This window comes from Pelodiscus sinensis, chromosome 11 (genome assembly GCF_049634645.1).
Source record: "Pelodiscus sinensis isolate JC-2024 chromosome 11, ASM4963464v1, whole genome shotgun sequence".
Taxonomy (NCBI): domain Eukaryota; kingdom Metazoa; phylum Chordata; order Testudines; family Trionychidae; genus Pelodiscus; species Pelodiscus sinensis.
The window spans coordinates 11,130,560-11,156,882 of record NC_134721.1 but is presented as its reverse complement, the minus strand read 5'-3'; the positions used below and the strand labels follow the sequence as shown (position 1 = coordinate 11,156,882).

The window sequence follows — 26,323 nt, the reverse complement described above, 5'->3', positions numbered from 1 at the left end:
GGGCAGAGAGGCTGCTTTTGTCTCTTCGGCAGCCTGTTGCTCAGGGGAGGGGGCAGCCTGTTGCTGGCAGGGGGAGGCACTTTTCCTCTGCCCAGCAGCTCTGCGGGACCCCAGTCGGAGCCGGCCCGAGGAGGAGGAGGGTCCTAGGACCCAGGTGAGCGAGCCCGGGAATGCTGCTGCGCATGTGCAGGAGTTGCCTCACCCCGTTCGTATCTAGGGATCCGACGTAAGTCGGATCCATGTAAGTCGGGGACTGCCTGTACTAGAACAAAAAGCCCACACGCAAGAACAGGTTTCCTTGAAGTAGGCTACTATTAATACTAGCCAGCAGAATGCCAGACTTCATGTTACCATTTTTAGGTTTCTTAATAAATTTTATGCCAAGATTTGCTAAGCCAGAAATTTGAATGTGAAAATACCTGAAACGTTGAATATGCAGACGTATTTATTTCAATGGAGTCAATTCTGAAGCACAATCCGTGTTTTAATGTCAGTCTTAGTGTAACGTAACTGTAAAAACCATTGATCTAAGTCCACTGTGTGAATCTCAAGAGGAATCATCACAATCCTTTAAAATTGGTATTCTCAGGGGTAACATGGAGGAAGGCTCCAACATGTCCATTTACTGATAAGATGAAAATACATCAGGTATGTGGTTGGTGCAAATAAACAGAACACTGATTAACTGGACAACAAATCCGCGGCTCAGTTTAGGCTCAAGAAAGCACTCTGAAGCCATTACAAAGAAATAGCAAATGAGAATAGACGCCCATGGAAAACAAAAGTTTTATTTAAATGAAACAAAAGTGAACTTCAGAAAAGTCCTTTTACAAAAGAATACACTTGGTAGTCTAGAGAAATTAATAAACTTTCAATGTTAAAAAGATAGTTTAACAGCCAGTAAACCCATGGGGGGGGAAGGGGTTGGCCTACAAATCTGAATTTGTAGTTTTAACAATTCATGATAGATACACCATCTTAGTCGCACTGTTTGTCACATAAATCACTGTCTTGAATGAGCTGTTGAACTGCCACATGCAAATTAAGTGGACAAATATCAAAGGGTTACAGTTCATAAAATCTAAGCACTTAAAAATGGGTTAAAATAAATGTAAATTTTAGTGCCTATTTCTACCAACATACCCCTTTTTATGCATCCTTTTTGTATTGTATGAATAATAAAAGTTAATCACAGCTTTTAAAACAACTGAAGATACTTACAAGAGTGACAAGATATTAGAGTAATAATTAAACAGATTTTGGACTTTGGTTTTTAAAAGTTATCACAAAATATTCAGAGGGGTAGCCGAGTTAGTCTGTAACAGGAAAAATGTAAACAACAAATAGTCTGGTAGCACTTTAAAGACTAACAAAACATGTAGATGGTACCATGAGCTTTCGAGGGCAAAACCCAGTTCTTCAGATTCTGAAGAAGTGGGCTTTGCTCATGAAAGCTCATGATACCATATACAATAAAATAGTTGATAAGTTTAAGTTGATAGGTATCAATTTATTGGAAATTAAGTGGTCTATGGCAAGCGTTGAGCAAAATGAACAGGTGGAACTAAATCACAGTAAGGCTGGAAAGGACCTCAAGAGGTCAACTGTGAAGGTTAACGATTATTGCTTAGTCTTGAGATAAAAATTGTTTAAAACCAAATGAGATTTGATTAAAAATTACATACCCATTAAATCCAGTGACAATTTTCAGGATTCGCTCCTTCATCTCCTCAAAGGGAATATATTCCACATTTGGATTAGGGGGGCCTCTCGGTTCAGGTGCAGAGGTTCTGAAGTCATCCATCACTTTCTCCAGTTTGAAAATAAAATAGCCTTTAAACTGAGACCACTGAATCCTAAATAAAAAAGGTTAAATAAAAAGTGGTTTAAGACACACACAAAATATCCATATTATAACTTTGTTTAGATCAAAAGCAAAAATCTTAAAAGAGATGAATTTTTACAGCCAGGGAGTTCAAAGATTTAATGATTTTAAGCATATAAAATGTCTCAGTTGGCTAAGACTCTTCCAAGAATTGTACACAGGACGAAAGTAAATACTATCTTTAACAAGAAGGACATCAACACCATTTTTACCAGAGGTGAGTGTCAACTGCCAGACAGTGAATGAGAGAACAGGTAGGGCAGAAGGTTCTCTATGAAGGACCCTGAAAGTGAAAGCTGGCTTTCCATGTGTACCAGCTCCCACCCACTCCCCTCCCCCAGAGGCAGCAAGGGTGGGAGAGCTGGCTCGCAGGAGCTGACATGCAGAGAGCTGGTTTAAAAGCCAGCTCCCAACTTTCTCCCCACCCTACACTTGCTGCCTAGTCATTAGGATTACCCAATAAGCCCAGACTTACTTGTTAATCATGTAACTGACCACACACTAACATCCCTAAAAAGAACCAACAGCACACTTAGAGTCCACAAAGCAGATAAGACACATGATAACATCACACGCTGCTTTTAGAATTCTTGTTCTCATTTTAAATATCTAAGATCTTGCAGAATTTTTGAATGAAGTAGGAGCAGATAGTGGAAAGTGTGTTAAAGATTAAATGATATAGACCACAGCTGCTTGATAATGGGGAGTAGGCATGTAAAATGTTTAACCAGTTAAAGGGAGCATGGGTGCAGGCAAGGGCTGCTCTAGCCACAGGCCCCCCAGCAAAGGCATGGGCTGCTCTAGCCCTGTCTGTGGTGGGTCTGGGTAAGGGCTACTCTGGTCCTCCAGACAACAGGTTAACAGTTAACAGGAACCAGTAAGCATCACCTGTTAACTGGCTAACCTTTCACTTCCCTAATGAAGAGGCAGTTGAGGAGAAAGAGCAAAACAAGGAATGAACACTGGAGCCATGGCCATCCGTTGGCCATTTAGATCAAAAGAAGTCACCATCACTTGATGCTGCTTCAGCATCAACAGTATCTCATATGAAATACTTCCATTCCCTCTTATTAACCTGTTCACTTGTCTCTTTTTCCACAGCTGCCATATTGAGCAGATGTATCTATCTTCTCTAGCTTATTGTATGTACCGATCAATGCCAAGTGCTGGCCCAGGCAAACAACCTTTAGCAGTTAATATTTTTTCCTTGCATTGCTGCAAACTCATAGAATTTAGTCAGAAGTAGAAGCCCCTTTGAAATGGAACTCTGTGTAAAGAAAGGTCAATCACTATAGAAGCCATAAGCAAGCCATCCCCAGATTCCCAATCTGTCCAGGAATATCTTCCTACCAAAAAATGTTAGGTTGATGGGAGAAGCAGAAAAGCAACCAAAAAACTGGCACAGAGGCAGACTAGGGCTATTGAGTGCAGTAATGCATGCTTAACAGCAGGGTGGGATAGCAACTAACAAAAAAAGACGAGAGTCATCACCAACAGATACGTTTTCTGCCTATAATCCTATCATTCCTAGACTGTTGTGACTGTTTCCCATGTGCAGATTTCAAGTGAAGACATTTATCTAGGTAGGACTGCTAGAAACAAGTTCCTTGATTAGAAGAATTGCTGAACACACAACTTCACTGAATCTTTAAGAATATTGTATCACCTCGCACAAGCTTAAGTTAGTGCTTTTTGCTTGCACCTGCTAGAAAAGTTAGACCATGAAAGTGAAATTTAAGAGACTGAGGGTATGAATTTGGTTTTCCAATACACCATCACTGAACACAAGAATTTTCACACACAACCATCTTAGTAATTTGCATCAATTTGATTTAAAAATCAAGACTACTAATTCAACTTTGGAAGTTATGGGCACAATTTAGACATACAATTGCACACCTATAGTTTGAAAATTGAACCCTTAAATCAATTTACAAAAGACTATCAAAGGTGGACTGTTTAACAGGTATATGAAGTTTATTATTTGTCAAAAGCACAAATACTTAGATCTATTCTAAACATGACAAACAAAATGCATGCCAATAATTCAGCACCTGAAGCATTCCCACAAGAAGTCAGTAATCAGAAAGGAAAAAATGAAAATAGGCTGATTTCTGTTTTAAGTAAAGCAATATGTACAGTTTGTCAAAAACACCTTGAGAATGCCCTCTTCAAACTAAGATACGTAAACATAGCCTTTTGCTACAAAGGCAGATGTTTGTGTGAATCAACAGAATTTCTCCCCTTGAGGAATAGCAGAAGCTGAACTACAGAAAGCTTCCACCAATGAGCAGCTTAATGAAAATAAAAACAGAAGAAAGTAATTGTATATGTGAAGTTCTTACAATAAAGAATAATTTAGAAAAACGTCAAGCTCTTAAAAAAATATCCAACTGAGGATTCTGCATGGAAAAGACAGTACTCTCAAGATAATGCACCCACTGAATAGGCATGCAAAAACTTTCCCCTGACATATGTCATCTCCATATCTGCACACTAAGGTAAGTAGTTCTTCCCAAATGCAAGCTGAGGTAAATAATGGTGCCACAAGTTTTTTCTTGACACTAAGAGTTTATACTAGCAATTTAAAAGAACCCTGGATGGCAGATTATTTACATGTGTAACTTATGTTTTAAAACATGTTCCAATGAGTATTCCTCCACATTGTACAAATACTTTTAGAAACAGTACTCTGAGTGAAAGAAAATCAGCTTGTCTTAAAAAGTAAAAACTAGAACACTCTGGCTAACAAATATTTTTAAGTATACCCAAATTCTATGCATTTCTTAAGTGCTCAAATAGCTTGGTCACCTACTATCAATGTATTTAATGTCAATAACAGTGCAACAAGAAAAAAAATTAATTCCCAGCTATGATGCAAGTATGTAACAAGCAGCATTTTTATCAATAATAATGGCTAATGCAACCCAAGGCTTGAAACACCAAAGTATTAAAATGGTACAGTAACTTAAACCTGGAAACTGCTACACTTTAATGTTATCTGCAGTTTGGTTTCTCCAGTTGAGATTTCCTATTTCATGCTGTACTCCACAAATCAAACAAGACACAATGTTCTAGTTTTAAAAACCTGTTAATCACTACTGCTACATAGCAACAGTAACCAAACACTCAGCACTAGCATAAAAAAGCAGTCTCTGATATTAAACTCTAACAACTAAAGAATAAAGAAAACATGTAGGGAACAGAAAGAAAGATTTAAAAACAAAAAAGTTATAGAAATAGGTTGAAATTTAAACCCGGGACTGAAGAAAATAAATAAGGAAGCAACCAACACTGGAGTTGATACTCAGAGATTTTCCAAGTAGAAAGTGAGATTTGATGAAAAGAGGAGGCTTGCACAGAGACATAGAATCCATTATACGGACAGGAACAAAGGACAGAGTGAGGAATAGACAAACTGAAGCAATAAGAAGAGTGGACAGAGATGAAGATGCAAGATGGGAAACAAAAGGAAAAGATGAGGTCTCCATTGTACACTGTTTTGCCAAGGAGTTTGACCCTTATGGGTCAAAGCAATAAGTTGCTGGGAACAATAGCATGGTCAAAGCAGAACACAAAGATGGGTTTTATTGGCTAAAAGTTGAATGAGAGAGAGAAGAAAGTTAGTGAGGAGATAGCAAAAAAATATAATACTTCATGGCGAGAATGTTAAAAACCAAGTAACTGTATTGAGTACATAATTAGTCAATTTGTATCAAGTACACAATTAGTAAATAAGAGGGCCCGCTGCAGCAGGACAGCCCAGCTCCTATTACATTTAAACTGCAGAGCCACAACAGGGAAAGGTCCCAAACCCAGCACGAGCTGCAACTGATGAGTCCTGGCTTGCACCAGGACCTGAACGTACCCCGCTGCAGCTTACCACATTTAAAAGGCCGAGTAATCGCAGGCTAAGTTCGGGGATCCAGCACAAGCTGACTTCTCCCCCCTTCTACCTGGGGAAATGGTGCTAGCGGGAACTGGATTTTAAGCCAGCTCCCACTTCCCTCCACTTGCTGCCTCTGATAGAGGCAGTGAGGGAGGGGGAACAAGTAGTCAACTAATCAGCTACTCTTTTACATCCCTATTTCATGGGAAAGATCATAATAAGCCTAGAACTGGAAATAGACAGGCAACAGTGAATTTTAGAAATGAAAGAAGCAAAATTTGCTGAGGACCTGAATGAAAAAGGAAATAAAACTGAAGAGTCAAAGGTAATTCAAGTTGCAATTATATTGCATAAAGACGAGCGGGAATAAGAACTGCTTCTTCAAAAGTGCACATATTACCCAATATAGATTCCTTGTCACAGTTTAAAGTTATACCAATTCTTTGAGGAATACTTTTCCAACCTAAGGAAAGGCTGCCTTTCCCCCATAGCTTGACATTGTCTGCTACAGTTTTCATTCCTCGTTACCATGGCTTCATTACTGAAATGCATTAACAAGCCTTTTAAAGAATGTAAAGAACAGTAGTTCATTCAGAATCTAGTGCTACACTTTGATTTCATGCAAGAACTGAAGCACATGAAACGCTTTACGAAATGCGCTCACTTTGTAGTTCACTACCAAGTTGTAAAATACGGTACATGATACAAAAGCTTGTTCTAACCAACTAACAGAAAATCCATAGTTTCACTGCAAACTGAAGGAGCCCAATCACGCTGTTACTCTCACCTCTTTGGGAGCTTTGAAAGGACAGCAATGAAGTGCTAGGCCCCCTTTTTTGCTCCACCAATCACTTACTTGGAGGCCTTACATTCGCTTAAGTAGGAAAAGTATCTCTCCCCCTCTTCACCCAGTCTACCATGGAAGCCCTTCTCCCTGACTACTAGGAAAAGGGGAAGCTTTTTCCATCTGTTCCCATTCAGTATCAGGCCATTTCCTACTCACCACCAGTGAAAGCATTTTGCATGCACCAGGTAAGTTTTATTATCTCCTCACTAGCCTTTCAACTATCCTACCTGGAATGATCAGACTTCACATTTCGTAATCAAGAAAAACAAAAAACTTTTAAAAAACCCATAAACTCTCTTAATGCATTTAAACAAAGGAACTGGCACAAAATGAAGCATCCAAATGACTGAAAAAGCAGCATAAAAACTAGAAATGATGAAAATCCTAGAATCCAAAGGATTTTAGAATAGTACCTCAGTACTGGATCTCTGACAGGTAACAGACCACAAAGAGAAGTGCCTAAATACATAAATAAGAGTGAAACTGCAGCTGTCCTCAACATACAAACACATCTGCCCATTGATATGTTCCTGAAGAGAACTATTCAAGATATGTTTGAACTAGGGATGTTAAGAACATAGCAGAATAACCATATAAGCAATACACTGATGCTTATCGGTTAACAGTATTGGATATACTCAGTGAAAAGGTGGCTGCAGCAGGGAAGCCACCAGGGGCTAGCAGTCCAGGTCCCAGGGAGGAGGTTTCCCTCTGGCAGAGAAGCCACGTTCCTGGGAGCCAGGCCGGAAGGGACTGGCAACCAGGCTCCCAGGGAAGCTTCACTGCAGGCTCTGCAGTATAAAGCGAAGCTTTACTGCAGGCTGCACCCCCTGCTTGCTATGCTCGCCAACCCTCCTCTGTCCAGGGCAGCATGATCATGGCTGCTCCTCCTACCCCCACTGCAGCAGAAGGGGGGCTACCAGCATCCCTGTCTGTGGTCAGATAGGGGCTGGACCACAGGGCCTGCCCCAGGATCGGGGCTGGGAACAGGACGCTGCAGCCAGATGGGGGCTGGGCCCTACTAGGGGCCTGGCTGGTCATGCTTAATTTTAAATAAATTAAAATATTATGCCCAACACTAAAATGTTTCAACATTGTCTTTATGCATGGGAGGGGTGGTGAACTTTTTTGGGTAGGGGGGCCAATGAGCCACAGAAAAATCAGTTGGGGACCACTTAAGTGAAAATCAAAAAAGCTCCTCCAAAAACGCTCAATCCTCATTGATGTGGCCCACACCCGACCCCAGAGCCTAGGGGGCCCACAAAATCCATGAATCCTGGAAGAGTTAATCTGGCCTGAGGCCTTGGTAACAGTATTGCATTAAGTATCTGACACTACTATAAGGTTTGATCTTGAGGTGCATTACCATATTTTATCTGTGTTGTTACAGCACAGGTCTTAACAGAATTACAGCATAGAATACAGTTAAAGCAAGTTTCAGATCTGCCCACACGATGACATTAACATCTTGTTTTAATTATGTAAGAGACAAGGGATGTTAAAACGTGTTTAAGTAACCATGGTGATAGAAATGTAGCCGTGTTAGTCTGGTGTAGCTGTAACAAAATACAGGACTATGTAGCACTTTAAAGACTAACAAGGTGGTTTATTAGATTATGAGCTTTCGTGGGCCAGACCCACTTCCTCAGATCAAATAGTGGAAGTTCAAATTCTTCCACTATTTGATCTGAGGAAGTGGGTCTGGCCCACGAAAGCTCATCATCTAATAAACCATCTTGTTAGTCTTTAAAGTGCTACATAGTCCTGTATTTTGTTTAAGTAACCATGTAACTGCTACCGTATGCCCAGGCTCATTGGTTAACCATGTACAATGGTTACATTTTCACATCCCTATAAAACACTACTGTATAGTAAACACATCCCCTACTGTTTCTGTTCAGTAGATGGGACATTTAACATAGCAGAACAAAATTGTAAACTTCAGTAGTATCTATGGGCAGGAAAGTCAGAATGAGGTCTAAAGAAATATGAACAGAGGGGGAGAAAATGTGATTTAGATCAGAGCACAATCTTAAATGAAGATACTGAAATTCTCTTAATCTTACTGGAATTGTGTCACAGAATAAGGGTCTAATTAAAAAAAAAAAATCACATCATCCTGGGGAAATGTTGAACTTTTGGAGAACTTGGTTATCTTGTAATATTAGAATCCAAGGAATCTCAGTGGATGGCAATATTTTGATTATGCTGAATTTAAGGAGTTATTGGTTTAAATGTTAAGAGGACCCCTATGTGTTCTGAAAATAAACCAGTCATAACACTAGAAAGCAAGCAAAAAAATAAAGGGAAACAATAGGCACCTACTACTACATTTTGTGATCTTGTGAGGCCACAAAAGAAACAAGTTTCAGATATAGAAGAGGATTGTTATTCCCCCCACCCTGAACAGCAGCCCAGTGAAAAGTGAAAAAAGAACAAAGATTTGAAACAGCTTTACTGCGAAAGTACAATCAAGCATTCCATTTCCAGTTAGCCTAAAGAAAAAACAAAGTACATTTTCTGGGAGAAGTTCATGAAACATGAATATTCAAAACCAAAGGACAAGCTGAAAACTAACTTAGCAGAATGAAGGCTTTATTCAGTATACTCTGTGATAGGGGGAGAGAGCAAAAGAATTCCATATGTTAATAGTTATCCCCAAAAGTATTATTGTTGACTTTGAAGCCAACTGAGTGCTGTGCATTTTTTCTTCCAGTTTCTTTTATTTCTGTATGGGTTTGCTTAGTACAGACTATGACTTTTTAAATACAACAAAACAAAAATAGAGTTATGTTTTTAGCTCTCAGTCACTGTTTGTCTTAGGGATGTTAATAACTAGTCGACTATCCGATTAGCATACGCTGATTGGATAGTTGACTAGTGACTCAACTAGTTACTTTCCACCCGCTTGCTGCCTCTACCAAAGAGAGGCACAGCAAGCAGGTGAAAGAAGCAGGAACCTGTGCTGGGGGGAAGCTGGCTTAAAAGACAGTCCCACCCCGCCCCCCAGCACGATCTCCATAGGAGGCAGAGGTGTAGCAGGGGACCGGACGTGAGCCAGGAATGATGGCTCTTAATACATATAAAAAGGCAGAGCTGCAGCGGGGTTAGTTCCCAGGGCTGGTAGCTAACCCCACTGTGGCTCTGCAATCCCCCACCCCTTATCAACTAGTCAATTAGCTGATTAAATGCCATTTAACAGCCCCAGTTTGTCCTCTTCCTATCCATTTGTACAACACCACTGTTGAGAAAGATATGCTCCTGAACATACTACTTCCCCAGAGGTACTGGCAGTACTAGCATGAAATGGTCTAATTTAGTCTCCTAGTGTTAGCAAATGCTGGGAAAACCGAACTGAAATACATTTATTACTAGGATTATCTAAAAATTCAGACTGAAGCCAGGAAACAATGCACTCCTGGAAATTTGCATCCATTTAAACGTCAACTTCAGGAGTAATATTCTGCAATATTCTTCCCTGCCCTTGATGCAAACAGTAACTAAATTACCCTTGACTATTTTTGGATATACCTCAATGCTCACATTTTTCTTTCACTTTTTTAAAAAAAAGGATCATTGTGTACCCACAATTTTTACCACAAGTCCTGGTGACAGCTAGGAAGTGGAGGACATTTGTTCAACTCTGAAACACCTGGGATGAGATCCTGGTGGCATTACAGTCAATGGCAAAAGTCCCATTAATGTCAATGTAGCCAGAATTTCACTCCCTGATACTTACTTTAATGTATCATAGAGATGATATGCAAGTAAATGAGCTAATACAACAGGAGAAATTATAACCATTTAAAACTAGTGTGGTGCTATACCAGGTTAACATGATTAGTCTATGTGTTTTAGAAATGTGTGTCTGTCCATCAGTGAGTCCGTTTGTTCCAGAACTCCTTTACACTGAAGTGCTTACAGCATCTGTGCTACAGAGGGCAAGAACCTATGAAGATACGGAGGAGAAAAAACCTAATTAGTGGAAGTAACAACTTATGAGAACATTAATGAATGACTAGAAGGGGAAAGTGAATAGGCCTGGGTATGATTAAATTGGTTGGCAGAGAATCAACGGTAAAGTGTGCATCAGGGATGTTAGGTGGCGGGTAATAGAACAGTTGTGTAACTGCATGAAACCTTAGCAGTTTCTCAATTATTCTATAGTCCTGGGGGCAGGGCAGGCAGCCAATGCAATCCAGCCCCACTCCTGGGGAGCCCCTACCACCCCATGCTGCTGCCTCTATATTAGAGGCTGCAGCGCCAGGTGGCATGCGGGAGCCAGTTTAAAAACCAGCTCCCCATGCAGACTGGCTGCCTGCTTCTCCGTACTACTGCCTCCAATGCAGGAGGCTGCTGCGACGCAACCTCTATCCATGGAGGCCTGGAATGGCCACCAACAGAGATTGATCCAACAACAGCCCGTCTGCGCGGGGTCCCAGCCAGTGTTCCCTGTAAGTTGTGCACTTGTGCAGCCGCTCAGGAGATATTCCAATTCCACATAGCTGATTAGCAGAGTGCCCACAGCTAGGTTTTTATTTTTACTGGTGGTGCACAGACACATTAGGGTACACATAAAATTTATCACACTAGTGGATGGAAAAAAACCAACTATTAGAGGAAACATTGGTCCCAGCTCCCGGTGGACATCCCCTCTATGCTGCCGTCAGGGTCTACTGCTGCAAAGCAGCTTAGGCCCACAGCAGGCACAGCAGAAAAGGCAGCAAGTGGGGGGAGGAGGGGGAAGAAGGTGGTGAGGGGGAGCACCGCAGAGCTGGTGCTGGGGGGAACTGGCTTTTAAGCCAGCTCCCCCAGCACCAGCTCGTCTCAGAAAGGCAGCGGAAAGGGGAAATGTGAATAGTAGAGAAGATTAACCTTAGGCTTATTGGTTAATTGTACACCTGAATACTTGTTTACATCCCTAGTGTGCATATTTGGTTGGGGAAGAGGCGTTCTGCCGTGTAGATATGGCCTCACACATAAACCTAGCAATTGTACAGCTGCACTACTGTATAGTCTCTTGTGTAACTGCTTCATGTCAGCAAGAGAACTCTCCTGTTGGCATAATTAAGCCATCTCCAATGGTGGTAGCTAAATCAGTAGGACAATCTCCCACCAACTTGGGTGAAATTTATGTCCGTCGGGGGAGGAGGGGGTGTTTTTTTCAACCCTCAAATGACAATTTTACCAATGAAAGTGCTACTGTAGGAAAAGCCTGAGAGAGCAACAGCTTGAAATTTACAAGAACAGCAGCAATTATGTGAAGTGAGCTTGGGAAGCCTGGTATACACACGAGTATGTACAGAAACATCAGACAGCTGTATGTAACAGTATATGCTCACACACATGGACTTTGTCATTGTAAGATAGAAAATTTTCCAGCCTAAGCAATAATGTACTTTCTGCAAGGTTGATACACAATACAGGCAGTCCCCGGGTTACGTACAAGATAGGGACTATAGGTTTGTTCTTAAGTTGAATTTGTATGTAAGTCAGAACTGGCTCCAGATTCAGCTGCTGCCACTGAAACTGACCAGGGGCTGACTACAGGAAGCCGGAGGCAGAGTTGCTCTGCCCCCAGCTTCCTGGAATCAGCCTGATCAGTTTCAACAGCTGCTGAATCTGGAGCCTGGGACAGAACAGCTGGGCGCTGCCCGGTAGGTTCCCACAGGACCAACCCGGCAGCACCCCAGCTGCTCTACCCGAGGCATCCCGCAAGAAAAGCCTAGTCTGCTGGGGGGGGGGAGGGAGGAGGCGCACTAGCTACGCCCCCTCCCCCCCAACAGACCAGGGAGACCCAAGCAAAGCCGCACAGGCGGAGGGACCCCGCTGCCCGTGTGGCTTTGCTCCCGTCTCCCTGGGGTGCTGGGGGGGAGTCCCCCCAGCACACCAGGGAGACCCGAGCAAAGCCGCACAGGCGGAGGGACCCCACCGCCCGTGTGGCTTTGCTCCTGTCTCCCTGGTCTGCTGGGGGGGGTCCAGCAAAGGCGCTGAACCCCCCCGCAGCAGACCAGGGGGACAGGAGCAAAGCCACCCAGGCAGCGTGGGTACCGCTGCCTGGGCGGCTTTGCTCCCGGGCAAACGAGCAAAGCCGCCCAGGCAGCGGCTTTGCTCGGGTGTCTCTGGTCTGCTGGGGGGGTCCAGCGGCTTCGCTGGATGCCCCCCCAGCAGACCAGGGAGACCGGGAGAAGCTTTTCTCGCCCTGGAGGACACGGGCAGCGACCCGCCGCCCGTGAGCTCCGGGGCGAGAAAAGCCCCGTTCGTAAGTGTGGATCTGACGTAAGTCGGATCCGTGTAAGTCGGGGACTGCCTGTACATTCATTCAATGTGGCATGTTAGCATTACTATGAGAATCTTGGATTATGCATTTCTTAATCAAAAATGTAAATTCTGCCCTAATGTTTCTTAAACATTTAATTTCTGAAACAGAATCAGAAGCACTTAGCACCCAAATTCCACAACTTGAGCCACTAGATGCAGACAATCTGACCTTTTGATTATTTGTCCCTTTCTCTTCAGTCCCAAAAATCACAACCAAGTACCAGAGATGTTAAAAATTGTGTAATAGCATGACCATGTAACCCCATCAGTCAGCCATTGCCCACCCAGCTCCTGGGGAGGTGGCTTCGCTGCCTTGCTGTAGTGGAAATGCCTCCCCGTGAGCCAGCTGAATAACCAAGATCATTAACAGATAAGCATCAGCTTATCCATTAGGGGTTAATCAGCTATACTCTAACACAGGGTGGGCAATAATTTTTGGGGGGAAGTCACTCCAAGATTTTGGAAACTGGTCAAGGGCCACACTTCTCTGTGGATGAGATGTGGGGTCTAGGGTGGAGGTTGGGTGCAGAAGGACACACAGGGTAAAGGGCCTAGGATGAAGGAGATGGTGTGAGATCTGAGAGGGAGTCTGGGTGAAGGAGGGAGTTGTGACCTGGGCCAGGGGATTGAGGTGTAGGGTCAGGGAAGAAGTAAGGGTGAAGGAGAGGATAATGTGCTGGGGGAGGGGCTCTAGGAGGAGGTACAAAGTCTGGGAGGGAATTGTGACCTGGGGCAGGGGGATGCAGAGGATTTGGATGGTAACCTGGGGGAGGGAACTGGGGTATGAGAGGGGCAGAGGGTGCCAAGCTCTGACTAAGTGGCACTTACCTAAGCCAGCAGCCCTGCAGCACCCCCAAGGCAGTCTGGGCTCCCTGCCTGCTGCAGCCCTAGGTCACTATAAACAGCAGGCTTGTTCCTGCCACATGATTCTCAGCTCCAGGAAGGAGCTTGAGTTGCCCCCATATCCCAGGCCAATCTCTCAGCTCCCACTGGCTGGTTGTTTCCAGACAATAGGGGCTGAGAGACTGGCTGGGGTCAATTCCTATAGGCTGGAAACAACCAGCCAGTAGGAACTGAGGATTGGGCTGGGAGATCACATAAAGCCTCCCCCTCCCAGTAGGGCAGAGACTGCACTTTAAACCACAGCAGCGTGCCTGAGGGTCCCAGCAGGGTGGTCCGCAGGCCAGATCCACTGGCTTGGCAAGCCGGATCTGGCCCCCTGGCCGTATTTTGCCCAGCCCTGCTCTAACATCCCTAACACCACACAGACTAGTTCACATTTCTGGGAGGCACCACTGCACTTTGTAAAAGAAAAGGAAAAAATATGTAGGACTTTAAAGACTAACATGATAGTTTATTAGCTTTTGAGAGGCAGACCCACTTCTTCAGATCATATTATGAAAGTGAATTGGCATGGCTATATTTAACAAAGGAATACAATGAAAAGTAAACAAATGATGAACTAACAAATCAGATATTAGAATAGAAGGTGGGGTGAGGGGCAAGGAAGAGATAAGCAAGGATGAAATAGCTTCTTGTAAGTCAATAAGTGGCTAATCTGGAGTTACTACATTATCAATAGGTAGGGAACAAAATACAGGACTATGTAGCACTTTAAAGACTAACAAGATGGTTTATTAGATGATGAGCTTTCGTGGGCCAGACCCACTTCCTCAGATCAAAGAGTGGAAGAAAATAGTCACAACAATATATACCAAAGGATACAATTTAAAAAAATGAACATATAAAAAGGACAAATCAAACTTCAGAACAGAAAGGGGATGCGAGGGGAGGGGGAGGTAAATGTCTGTGAGCTAATGGTATTAGAGGTGATAATTGGGGAAGCTATCTTTGTAATGGGTAAGATAACTAGAGTCTTTGTTAAGACCCCGGTGTAAAGGGTCGAATTTTGGCATGAACGACAATTCAGAGGATTCCCTTTCAAGTGCAGTTTTAAAAGGCTTTTGAAGCAGGATGCAGGTAATTAAGTCGTTGAGACAATGTCCTTTCTGGTTGAGAAACTGTTTTTTCTTTGTGATCCTGTCTAATATCAGTTTTGTGGGCATTGATCCTTTGGCGAAGTGTCTGAGATGTTTGTCCAAAGCAGACGGACACTTTCGGCACATGATAGCATAAATTATTTTTCTGGATGCGCAGGAATGTGTGTTCTTGATCTTATAACTCACTTGGTTAGGTCCAATAATGGTATCAGCAGAGTGAATATGTGGACAAAGCTGGCAATGGAGTTTGTTGCAAGGGAAGGTACCAGGGTTGGTATTAGTGTGGTATGTCCTGTGGTTGTTGGTAAGAATCATCTTGAGGTTAGGTGGTTGTCTATAGGAGACTATGGGTCTGTCTCCCAGAGCCTCTTGGAGTTTAGTATCCTGTTCCAGTATAGGCTGTAGTTTATTGATAATGTGTTGGACAGGTTTAAGTTGAGGGCTGTAGGTGATGACAAGTGGTGTTCTATTGTTGGTTTTCTTGGGTCTGTCTTGAAGTAGATGGTTTCTAGGTATTCGTCTGGCTCTTTCAATTTACTTTTTTATTTCTCCGGGTGCGTAGTTGAGGTTTATAATGCGTGGTAGAGATTCTGAAGTTTCTGGTCTGTCTTTGTAATGTGTAAGGTAATTAGTATCTTTATTAAGGCCCATTCGCAAAGTGTCGAATTTAAGCATGAATAAAAGTTTTGAAGTCTCTCTGTAATCTGGTGTTAAAGTCTCTTTGAAGTAAGAGGCATGTTGTCAGGTCTTTAAGAGAATGGCCAGTTAGATTAAAATGTTGACAAACAGGTTTTTCTGTTTGAAGACGTCTGATTTGTGGGCATTAATTCTTTGGCAAAGTGACTGAGCAGTTTGTCCAATATACATTGCAGAAGGACATTGCTGGCACATGGTGGCATAAATCACATTGCTGGACGTACAGGAATATGAGCCCTACACTTTGTGTACACCACAATGATGCCTCTGAAAGGTACCATACTGAAATTGAATAATTACTATGCATACGGTGACCATATTTTCTGAACCAAAATTAGGGACACATTAGCCACACCTCCTGATCGCCATTAACCACATCCCTAGAGGTAACTCTCAGGATCAAGATGGATACATGACCAAAAGTAAAAGTATCATGTGACCCGCGCCCCCCCCCCCCCCCAAGAACTTTTCCCACCATCTGCCTACCAATAGGGATGAGTTTGGCCTCCACCCAACCCCCCTCTCATGCAAATATCCTGCAATTGCATTAACCCAATTAGTGTCACATTAACTCGGGGGGTAGGAAAAGAGTGTTCCCTATAAGAGTTTCCTCCCATGAGCAGAATCATTTTTGTGTTGTGCATCAGTACTGAGTTCATGCAGCTTGTCTGGATGTACCACTGTGGCACCCAAGTTATTAATAAATATCTTATAAACCTCTACCACCTTGTCTCCTCCCCTTACTCCATCAGCTTCCCTGTTGCCCCCCTCACCCTCCTCTGCTGTCCTCCTGACTCCTGCCCTTTTCACTGTCCTCAGCCCTCGTAGGACCTGCCCACCTGCACCAGCCTCTCTCACCCCCCGTGCCCACTCCTCCAGTAGTCCCACTTGGATCATTTGAACTACCCTTCCTCATCCCCTCTCCTAACACATCCCTCGTCTCTCTCCTCTGGTTGCGGTCCCTCCCCTGCAGGTGTCTGGCCTTCTGCTTCACCCCCAGAATCCCGTCACCTGCACCTTCCCTTACGCCTGCAACCTCCTGGTGCCTCCCCCTTCCCTCACTGTCCCTGCTCCCCTTGCCTTCTTTTTCCCTGATGCCCACCCCCCACACCCTCTGCCCAAGTTCCCCCCTTGCCCCTCTGTGCCCTTGCTCCATCCCTGCCTTCCTCATACCCACTCCTCCTTTAAACCCTTCTCCCAGCATCTCCTCCTCCAGCCTCTTGCCCCCAATCCGCCTCCCCTCTCCTCTCCCAGCATCACCCTGTTCCCTCCCACTGACACCTCCACTCTCTTTTTCCTGCCCTTTTCCTCATTGTCTCCATTTGGCCCCCTGGCATTTGTCTCTCCTCCACCCAGCCCCTTGGTGCCTTCCCCTTTCTTCTCCTGCCCTGCCCCCTCCCCTCGGCACGACTCCCTTCCTCTTCCACCCCTCTAGTTTTCCCCCTGCCCCTCCCCCACCTTCTCCCCTCCAGTTTGCGGGGCTGGAGTCTGTGGTCGGGCCCCAGAAGTCGCCACAGCTCCTGCCCCAGCTGCTTCTGGAAAAAGAGGTGTATGGTCACCGTAACTACACAGATAATCCTTGAAGCATAAGCACTACTTCTATACTTCCATAGCAACCAGAGAACAAATATACCACCAGGGAAAAGACAAATGGGAAGGTTCCTTCAGTTAAACTTCCTGTGCTTTCTAGGCCTGACTGTACTCTGGGGCAGTGGTTATCAACTAGGAGTCCCGGGCTAAGTTTCCTCTAAGATGTGTGCCTCAGCAGCTGCCTATCAAACTCTGCACAGGGGCTCAGGGCTGTGGTGGGGAGAGACACCAGCGCTTGCCAGTCCCAAGGTAGAGCTGCGCTAGACTTGCCATGGCCGAGGGAAAGGCATCCTTACTCTAGCCCCAGTACAGACCTGCCCCTTCCCCAGTTCCCATCCAGCCTAGCCTGAACATGCCACAGTCACGAAGTGGCACCTTTCCCTGCCTAGGCTCCACTGGAGCAGATGTATTGAAGCACTTCTCACTTGGCCCCAAACTTCTTCAGGTGAGAGGGGGCTTCAATTAATCTCCCCCCCAGGGCAGCCTACACCCCCTCTAGCTGCACCCTAGAGCCAACATCCCCCATCTGGAGCACTCACTCCTCCTCACCACCATCACACCCTAGATCAGAGCCCCTTCCTGCTCTCACACCCCCAGAGATCTCACCCTACACACCCCAACTCTGAGTCCCCTCCCAAACACAGGTAACCCCCTTGACCCAGCCCCACCACACACACACACCATGTGCAGAATGAGTTTTTGCAATATGCACCAATATGGATGTGATGTGTCACATCACCTCCATACTGGTGCACATAAAGAATGTGTTTAACTTTACTCACAATAATAGCCCCATTGACTTCAGTAAGTCTCAAGATCATCTCATCTAAACTAAGGAGGTTAAATTTAGATCAAATAATTCGAACAGTCGATAAGGGCACCTGCACCTTTGAAATATAGCCCTGCCAGCTCGTTAAATTTCAAAAGCAGGGAGCGCGAAGCTAGTGGGGGGACTGCTTGAGTCCCCTGCTGGGCCTGTATTCCCCACCTGTGCTTTGCTTTTGAAATGTAGCAAGAGGCCTGCTCCTACTACATTCCAAAGACCGAAGTGCCACTAGTTCCTCGCTAGGCCCCTGCCCTCCACCCACGGAGACAGTACTGGGGAAAACTAGCTTTTAAGATGGTTCCCCACAGCACCAGCTCCTGCTCCCCCCATTTGCTGCCGCTCTCTGATAGAGGCAGGAGGGGGGAGGTCTGAGCGACTACTCGCTTACATCCCTAATCTGAAATACTGGGTTTTGCCCAAGAAAGCTCATGATTCTATACATTTTTGTTAGTCTCTCAAGTGCCACAGGACTACTCTTTTAAAGTTACAGATTAACAGGGCTACCCCACTGAGACTTTCAATAAGTGAAGTTATGCATGTACTTGAGTATTTGCAGCTTTTATTGCAAGATGCCACAAACCTTAGAAACCAAGTTTAGCAGCTGCACATTTATACTCAGGCTTCACAATGTACGTATAAGATTCTTAATTTCTAACCCAATCGACATAAAAAGTAATTTTGAGTGAATAAGTCCCACTGAGTCAGGTGGAACAACTCACTTAAGTTAGTATTTGTATGATTAACACCTACAATGCTAGATGTGCAATTTATAGCATGTCCATGAGAGCCTCAAAGACCTTTTTTTAAACATTTTATCTTATTTTTCAATACCACATTAATTACATTTAATAACTTAATCTACCAGAAAGTACAAATGCCACAGAAGTTATCTTTTTTTTTTTTTTAAATCAAGGATACACAGAGTTTGGAAAAAACATTATGAAAGCCACAATACCTTTACTTGAAAACCAGAGAAATAACATTAACTGAAATGAAACACAGCAAAATAGCCTGTTATATTATATCATTTGTTTCCTTCCCTAACACAAAATCCTTTTTTGTTCGTTATGTTACATGTCAGCAGAAATATGTACAACTCTACACAGTACTTGTAAAAGAGAAACATTGCCAACACGCAGAATCACTAACATGGTGGACTCTCCCTAAATAGAGGGTCCTAATTATTTGAATATTTCAAAATGAATTTGGTAAATAAATTTTGCAAAATATCAGATGAAGAAATAATGTAGACCTTGCGGTCTAATGGGAGCAAAATTAAATGTAATGGCAAAGTCACTCCATATATTGCCTTGTTTGTGTACAAAAGAGAACACTAGAGACTTGTTGAACTATTACTAACAAATGAGAAACTAGTAAGCAGCTACAGCAACTACAATACCAAGTAATTAAAAAATTAAGAGAAATATTGAGAATGTACAGGTCCATGATTTGTATCTCAAACAGAGCTCATTGCAGGATCAAGGCCTTTGTATAAATGAATACAAAATTAATCCACATATTTCCTAAAAAGAAAGCAAGCAAAAGCACCTGGGTCTAAATTCCCTATCATATATGTTTTCTTACATATTTCCTGTGAGGTGACTTTTACAAATATCTTATAGCTTCCAAAATACCATATACACAGACTAGTCAACAAAAGCCTGACAAAATTTCAGACAAAATATAAGCTATCATATTTAAAGAGTAATTTTACACTTTACAAAAATAGCATTTTTTTCAAGTCAGACCATCTAACAATCCATTAAGCAAAAATATCTGTATTACAGCTGTGCCTTTTTCTGCTGAGCTGAAACCTTTGATTCAAAGAGCAAAGTGCATTTCGGGACTTGAGTTTTCCCTTTAAAGGCCACAAATTCAACGAGTAATAGCACAGTATATTAAAAATCAGATCTCTTGCAAGTTAGACACACTATAAGCTAGAACAAAGCCTCTGTGAATCAGTAGTTCCTAATAAAACACTGGTATAGACACACATTCCTTTCTGAAGCCTGTACTAGGCCTCAAAAAACAAGGAGGCAGCCTGGGAGCCAGAAAGTGAGCAATTCACCAGCAAGGCACCCAGGGAAGCCTTTCTCCTTCCTGCCAAATGGTGAGGCACCGAGGAAGTAACACAATGCAGCACCAGAGATTATCTCTGACAAGGAGAGATATTCCAGCTCTTTGATAAATACAATGTCCCTTCCAAAAAAAAAAGCGGCCCTAACCCCAGTTAATGCTGATCTATGAAAGAAAAGCCTAGGGAGAGTGAAGTGGGAACAGTTGTGTAGACTAAGAAAGGAGGACCTAATGAAATGCAAGGTAACAAGTTAGTTCCCATACCCTTTTGGGCAGACAGTTTCTAAATTATGTTTTTCACCTTTGACTTAAAAAACAGAAACTGAATGCAAGGCAGCCTGTGAGTATAGTACACAAAGCCTGCAAACATTCATCTAAATCACCAAGTCACTTGCTTTTGTGAATCATGCTATGGGATATCACGTTTGAAAGACTTCACAATACACACTAAAAAAAACTTCTCCTCTTTCAGGCTATGCAACCAGATATGAGTATTATATAAAATGCGGCGAAAGCAACAGGCATTCACAGGATCCACAAAACCCGACAGATGACCCTGAACCAAGTCTATACAACACACAAGGAGAAACTTCTCAATCATATCAGACTCATGTGGGTCAACTACAAGCATGAAAGGAAAGAAACCAACAAAACTGGAGAGGTCTTCAATCACTAAGAACTGCCACTAGAATGAAGGGCAAAATATTTAGGTCACAAAATCAAGCTGCATGTCAACCAAACTCGGGCATTAAATCTAAAGCTCTGGGCCTAAAATTGGTAAAAGCTCTTATGAGCCTCAACTGATAAGAGTGGGGAAGGAATCAGACTTACATTGTCTCCCCAGTCTTGGCAACATGACCAAGAAACTGATCCAGCACTGGACACGATTCCTTCTTCCCTCGCTTCTCAAAATCTGCAGGTAAGGGAAGCGGGGGAGGGGGATGAGAAAATCCCAGTTACCATCAGTGGCCTTGGTCCCACAAGACGCTTTGCCAAGTCCCAGTGTGCGGGAAAGCGAGACCCCCCCCCCCGGTACCCCACTCCCGCCGCTGTCTGAGGAGGGAACCGCCTGCACCTGAACGGCGGAAAGTCACTCGAAGTTGACTCGCAACTTCCCAGGAGCGGCTGGAGCCACGAGAGAGCCGGCTGCGCCCAGGGAGGCAGGCGGGGGATAAGGGGAGGGGGGACAACGGGGGCGCTGGGCTCCGCGGGGCAAGGGGGGGTCAAGGGCAGAGAAGAGACACTGCCCCCCCCAGCCGCCCACCTACACCGCCCCCCCCCCCGCGCGCTCTCCCTCGTGTCCCAGGGAGCGCTGCCGCCTCAGCGACGGGGGGGAGGGGACTTTGCTCCTCACCGCCTCCTCCGCCCGGCCTGGGGCGCCGCCTCCTCGCCTGCCCCAGGGGCCGTGGCCTCCCTCAGCGCCAGGACCCACCCGCGGCGGCGCGAGCGCCCCCCGCGCGGCCCGGCCCCCACCTTTCAGCGCCTCCTGCAGCCTCTCGACATCCATGGTCCGCCGCGGCGCCGCTCCCGCCTCCTGCCCCCCCGCCCCGCACAGGAAACAGGCACCGGCAGCGGCACGAACACACACCGCGGGCTTAGCAAGCCTCCAACATGGCGCCGGGCCGCCACCGTGCGCGCCCCCGACGGCCCGCCCCCTCCCGGGGGGAGCGGTGGCGCGCCGGGGGGCGGGGCTGGGTGAGGCGGCAGCGCGAGGGGATGGGCTCGGCGCGGGCGGGCGGCCGGTACGCGCACCGCTTGCGCACGTACCGCGGGGAGGGGGCCCCGCCCTCGCCTTCTGCGTTCTGAGTGGGGGCCACCTCGCCCCCCCCACACTGACTGGGGGGGTCACCCCTCCCTCTGCCCCAGGGGCCACCTCGCCCCCCCCACACTGACTGGGGGGGTCACTCCTCCCTCTGCCCCAGGGGCCACCTCGCTCCCCCCACACTGACTGGGGGGGTCACCCCTCCCTCTGCCCCAGGGGCCACCTCGCCCCCCCCACACTGACTGGGGGGGGTCACCCCTCCCTCTGCCCCAGGGGCCACCTCGCCCCCCCACACTGACTGGGGGGTCACCCCTCCCTCTGCCCCAGGGGCCACCTCGCCCCCCCACACTGACTGGGGGGGTCACCCCTCCCTCTGCCCCAGGGGCCACCTCGCCCCCCCACACTGACTGGGGGGGTCACCCCTCCCTCTGCCCCAGGGGCCACCTCGCCCCCCCCACACTGACTGGGGGGGGTCACCCCTCCCTCTGCCCCAGGGGCCACCTCGCCCCCCCACACTGACTGGGGGGTCACCCCTCCCTCTGCCCCAGGGGCCACCTCGCTCCCCCCACACTGACTGGGGGGTCACCCCTCCCTCTGCCCCAGGGGCCACCTCGCCCCCCCACACTGACTGGGGGGTCACCCCTCCCTCTGCCCCAGGGGCCACCTCGCCCCCCCCACACTGACTGGGGGGTCACCCCTCCCTCTGCCCCCCAGGGGCCACCTCGCCCCCCCCACACTGACTGGGGGGGGTCACCCCTCCCTCTGCCCCAGGGGCCACCTCGCCCCCCCACACTGACTGGGGGGGTCACCCCTCCCTCTGCCCCAGGGGCCACCTCGCCCCCCCACACTGACTGGGGGGGTCACCCCTCCCTCTGCCCCAGGGGCCACCTCGCCCCCCCCACACTGACTGGGGGGTCACCCCTCCCTCTGCCCCAGGGGCCACCTCGCCCCCCCCACACTGACTGGGGGGGTCACCCCTCCCTCTGCCCCAGGGGCCACCTCGCCCCCCCCACACTGACTGGGGGGGGCTACCCCACCCCCCTGCCTCTGCCCCAGGGGCCACCTCACCCCCTCTCCACACTGACTGGGGTGCCTATCCGATCCCCCTGCATCTGCCCCAGGGGCCTCCTAACCCCCCCACACACTGACTGGGGGGCTACCCCCTCCCCCTGCATCTGCCCCAGGGGCCACCTCACCCCCATTCCACACTGACTCGGGGGGGGGCTACCCCATCCCCCTGCATCTGTCCCAGGAGCCTCCTAACCCCCCCCAAACACACTCTGTGGGGGGCTACCCCCTCCCTCTGCATCTGCCCCAGGGGCCACCTAACCCCCCCCCACACACGGACTGGGGGGGCTACCCCATCCCCCCTGCATCTGCTCCAGGGGCTTCCTAACCCCCCCCCCACACACACTGACTGGGGGGGCTACCCCATCCCCCTGCATCTGGCCCAGGGGCCTCCTAACCCCCCCACACACACTGACTGGGGAGGGCTACCCCATCCCCCTGCATCTGCCCATGGGGCCTCCTCACCCCCCTTTCCACACTGACTGGGGGGGCTTCCCCATCCTCTCACCCCTGTCATATGGGTTTCCCAATCCCTCCTGCCCCTTCCACAGGGGTCTCCCCTAGCTCCCCCCATCTTCCATACTGACTGGGGGGCTACCCAACCCCTCTCCTACACCCACGTTTCCAATAGGGGCTTCCCCACCCCTTCTGGCCCTTCCACAGAGGCTTCCCAATCTCCCACATTCCACACTCTGACTGAGGGGATACTTAGCCCCCCACACAACATCCGTACTCTGGGGAGGGGTTTCTCGTCTCCCATCACCTTCCACACACACACTTCTGCCACACTCAGATTTGAGGAGACTCCATACTCCCTTACGCACTACCTACACACCAGCTGCACTGTCTCTGCTATTTGACTATTATATTATTTACCTTAAGTATTTTTGCAGTAATTTTTATATGAAAGATGCCATCTAAAATAAGCATGCTTTGTACTATAATACCATTGTACACCATGGTATGAATTACTGTTTTCTATTGCTTTCAGGTATAGGTGCAACTGACCAGCTGCATTAAAAGTCAGTAATCATTTCTTATGTATACATCTAATAGAATTGACTAGGATGATCATCCAGCCAAACTTGGAGGGATATTCCTTATTTGAGATATAATATCTTTGAGTCCCATATCCATTAATTAAGGGGTACACTTTGAGCAGTAATCACGAAAAGGAACATACACAATTATACAAATGCATGATTTTCCACAAATGAAATGAATTATGCTATATATAAGCACACACACATTGACTCACATATTTAGGTGGTCACTCATATTTGATCTGACAATTTTAGAAAAATCATGTTTGGGAATTGATAAATAGGAAATGATAGTTAAACCGCTTTTGCACAACAAAACTATGCAAATATATTTCTAAAAATTACAGAACCTTGATTTTCAATGCTTTCTATTATTTGTAATGGAAAAGCTGATCCTTTCAGTCTGAGACCCTAATTTGGCAAACAGTGGTGTGCTTAATTTTGAGCATGAGTGGTTCCCATTGATGTTGTATTGAAGGCAATGGGACCACTCACATGCTTAAAATTAAGCACATATGTAGTAATTTACAGTGCCATGGCATTAGTTTGAAAATCATCAAAAGGGACTTCTATTGAGAAGTTTAATTAAAATGACAGCCTCTGGCGAGGGAGAAAACAGATCTATGCACTAAACAGAAATACTGAAAAAGTGTGAAGGACTTCTAAAAGCACTTTTAGAAATGTCTTTTCGATATATATTCTTGTAATGGTCCATCAATTTCCCTACACAAAAGCCCACAAAGGACAAACACCCAGAGCAGTGGTAAAATCTGTACAATCTTCCCCATACTTCCCTGGACTGGGTCCCAGAATCAACAGGGATGTTAACTGAAACAGAGAGACGTGGGATTCATGGGAATCTGAGCGCCCAGCTCTGCAGATTTTAACCAGCCAGCCAGCTGCACACACACAAACGTATCTACTGTGGACACTTTGAGGCACTCGGGATCATGATTCCTAGAAGGAAATGGAAATGCCCATAAAAATGAAGTCATAAATAAAGTAGCCAAATATTGCAGCTAACTGTTATTTTAGGCATATGTGAGCTGGCACATCTGCTGTCATTTACTATTAGGTAAAATCCTGAATAGGCCTGGATCATCTCCCACACTCTACCCCGGATCTGAATATGCAGGGACGTGTGCCCATAGATTTCCCTCTTCTCATACAAAAAAAGGAGGAAGGGGGAATCAGTAATCTCTGTGAACCATTCTTCGTCCTCCTCTACCAACTTTTCCTGAGAATACAGAGTATGCATAGCATGAGTTAGAGATTTGACAGACCGCAAGGAACAGTAGGAGGGCCAGAGCATGGCTGATAATGATGTACATTGTCCACCCTCCAATCCCAGTGAGCTTTCCTGAATATTCCAGTTCAGGGTCCTTGGCAGAACAATTCCAATAAAGTTGCATTGCAAGAATGCTGATGTGCTCTAAGAGATTAACCTGGTTGGGGTACAGTCTATTTTCTGGATGAGGACAAAACCAGTAATTTTGACCAAACAATATGGCGTGCTCTGCCTGGGGACCACTTCCCCAGGAGCTCTCTGTGTGAGTTTTGGCATGCATCAGGGATAATCCAGTTCCTAGAGTCTAACCATGTCCACACACATGTTTTTTTTTTCTATAAAGTGGAGAACCACAACCCGTATTTAGAACTCCATGGGCTTTAGAACTGAGATCCTTGTAAACCTTTTGGAGCTTGGAGTACCATTTAATGTTAGTAAGATTAATGCTACTTACCACTTCATATTTATAACATGCTATATAAATCAACTGTTTTGTGATGCAATATAAAAATACACTTTGTTAAAACACACTGTATAAAATGTATTCTAAATGTTTTGTAAACTTTCTAAAATATTTTTAATCCTGTAGAAATATCTCAGATTTAACACTTTGAGGTCCTCCCTGGCTGAAGCTGGATATCTGCTAATAACCCAAAGGAAGTAGAGACAGTGGAATTATAAATATTTTACAAAAGAATGTTATTTTTTGTGCCATAGGTCAACCCTCAAATTTAAAAAAGAAAAATAGCATTGCTCCCTGAACTCAATTTCTAGGGGAAAACAGCAATAGTATTGAGACTAGTAGTACTTAAGATTTACAAAATTTTTCATTTTCAATGTATTTTCCACACACTAAGTATTATAGCATCCTTTTGAAGTGGTAACATTAGCAACATTATATACATAAGGAAACTGAGGAAAAGGGGCTATGATTTGCTCAGCCATTGAGGGATTCAGTGTCTGAAGTGGAATTAGAATGCTAGAGTTCCTAGCTCCTGGTCCTATGCAGTGACCACGCTATTCCCCCAACAG

The 26,323-nt window shown here is 45.8% G+C and overlaps 1 protein-coding gene across 2 annotated transcripts in view; it reads right to left on the bottom strand.

Annotated features, from left to right (window-relative positions):
- Window positions 1-21,778, bottom strand: part of PPP4R2 (protein phosphatase 4 regulatory subunit 2) — a 38,578-nt gene extending 16,800 nt beyond the window's left edge. Inside the window, exons 1-3 of one of the 2 annotated variants that reach the window (XM_075938649.1) lie at window positions 21,604-21,778; window positions 20,962-21,043; window positions 1,686-1,856 (exon numbers count right to left, since the gene is read on the bottom strand). In XM_075938649.1, the coding sequence (XP_075794764.1) occupies window positions 1,686-1,856; window positions 20,962-21,043; window positions 21,604-21,637 (287 nt within the window). In that variant the 5' untranslated portion in view covers window positions 21,638-21,778. Of the gene's footprint in view, window positions 1-1,685; window positions 1,857-20,961; window positions 21,044-21,205; window positions 21,278-21,603 lie in introns of those variants that run through there. The other variant, XM_075938650.1, reaches the window with a different exon arrangement.
- Window positions 21,779-26,323: the final 4,545 nt, after the last annotated feature.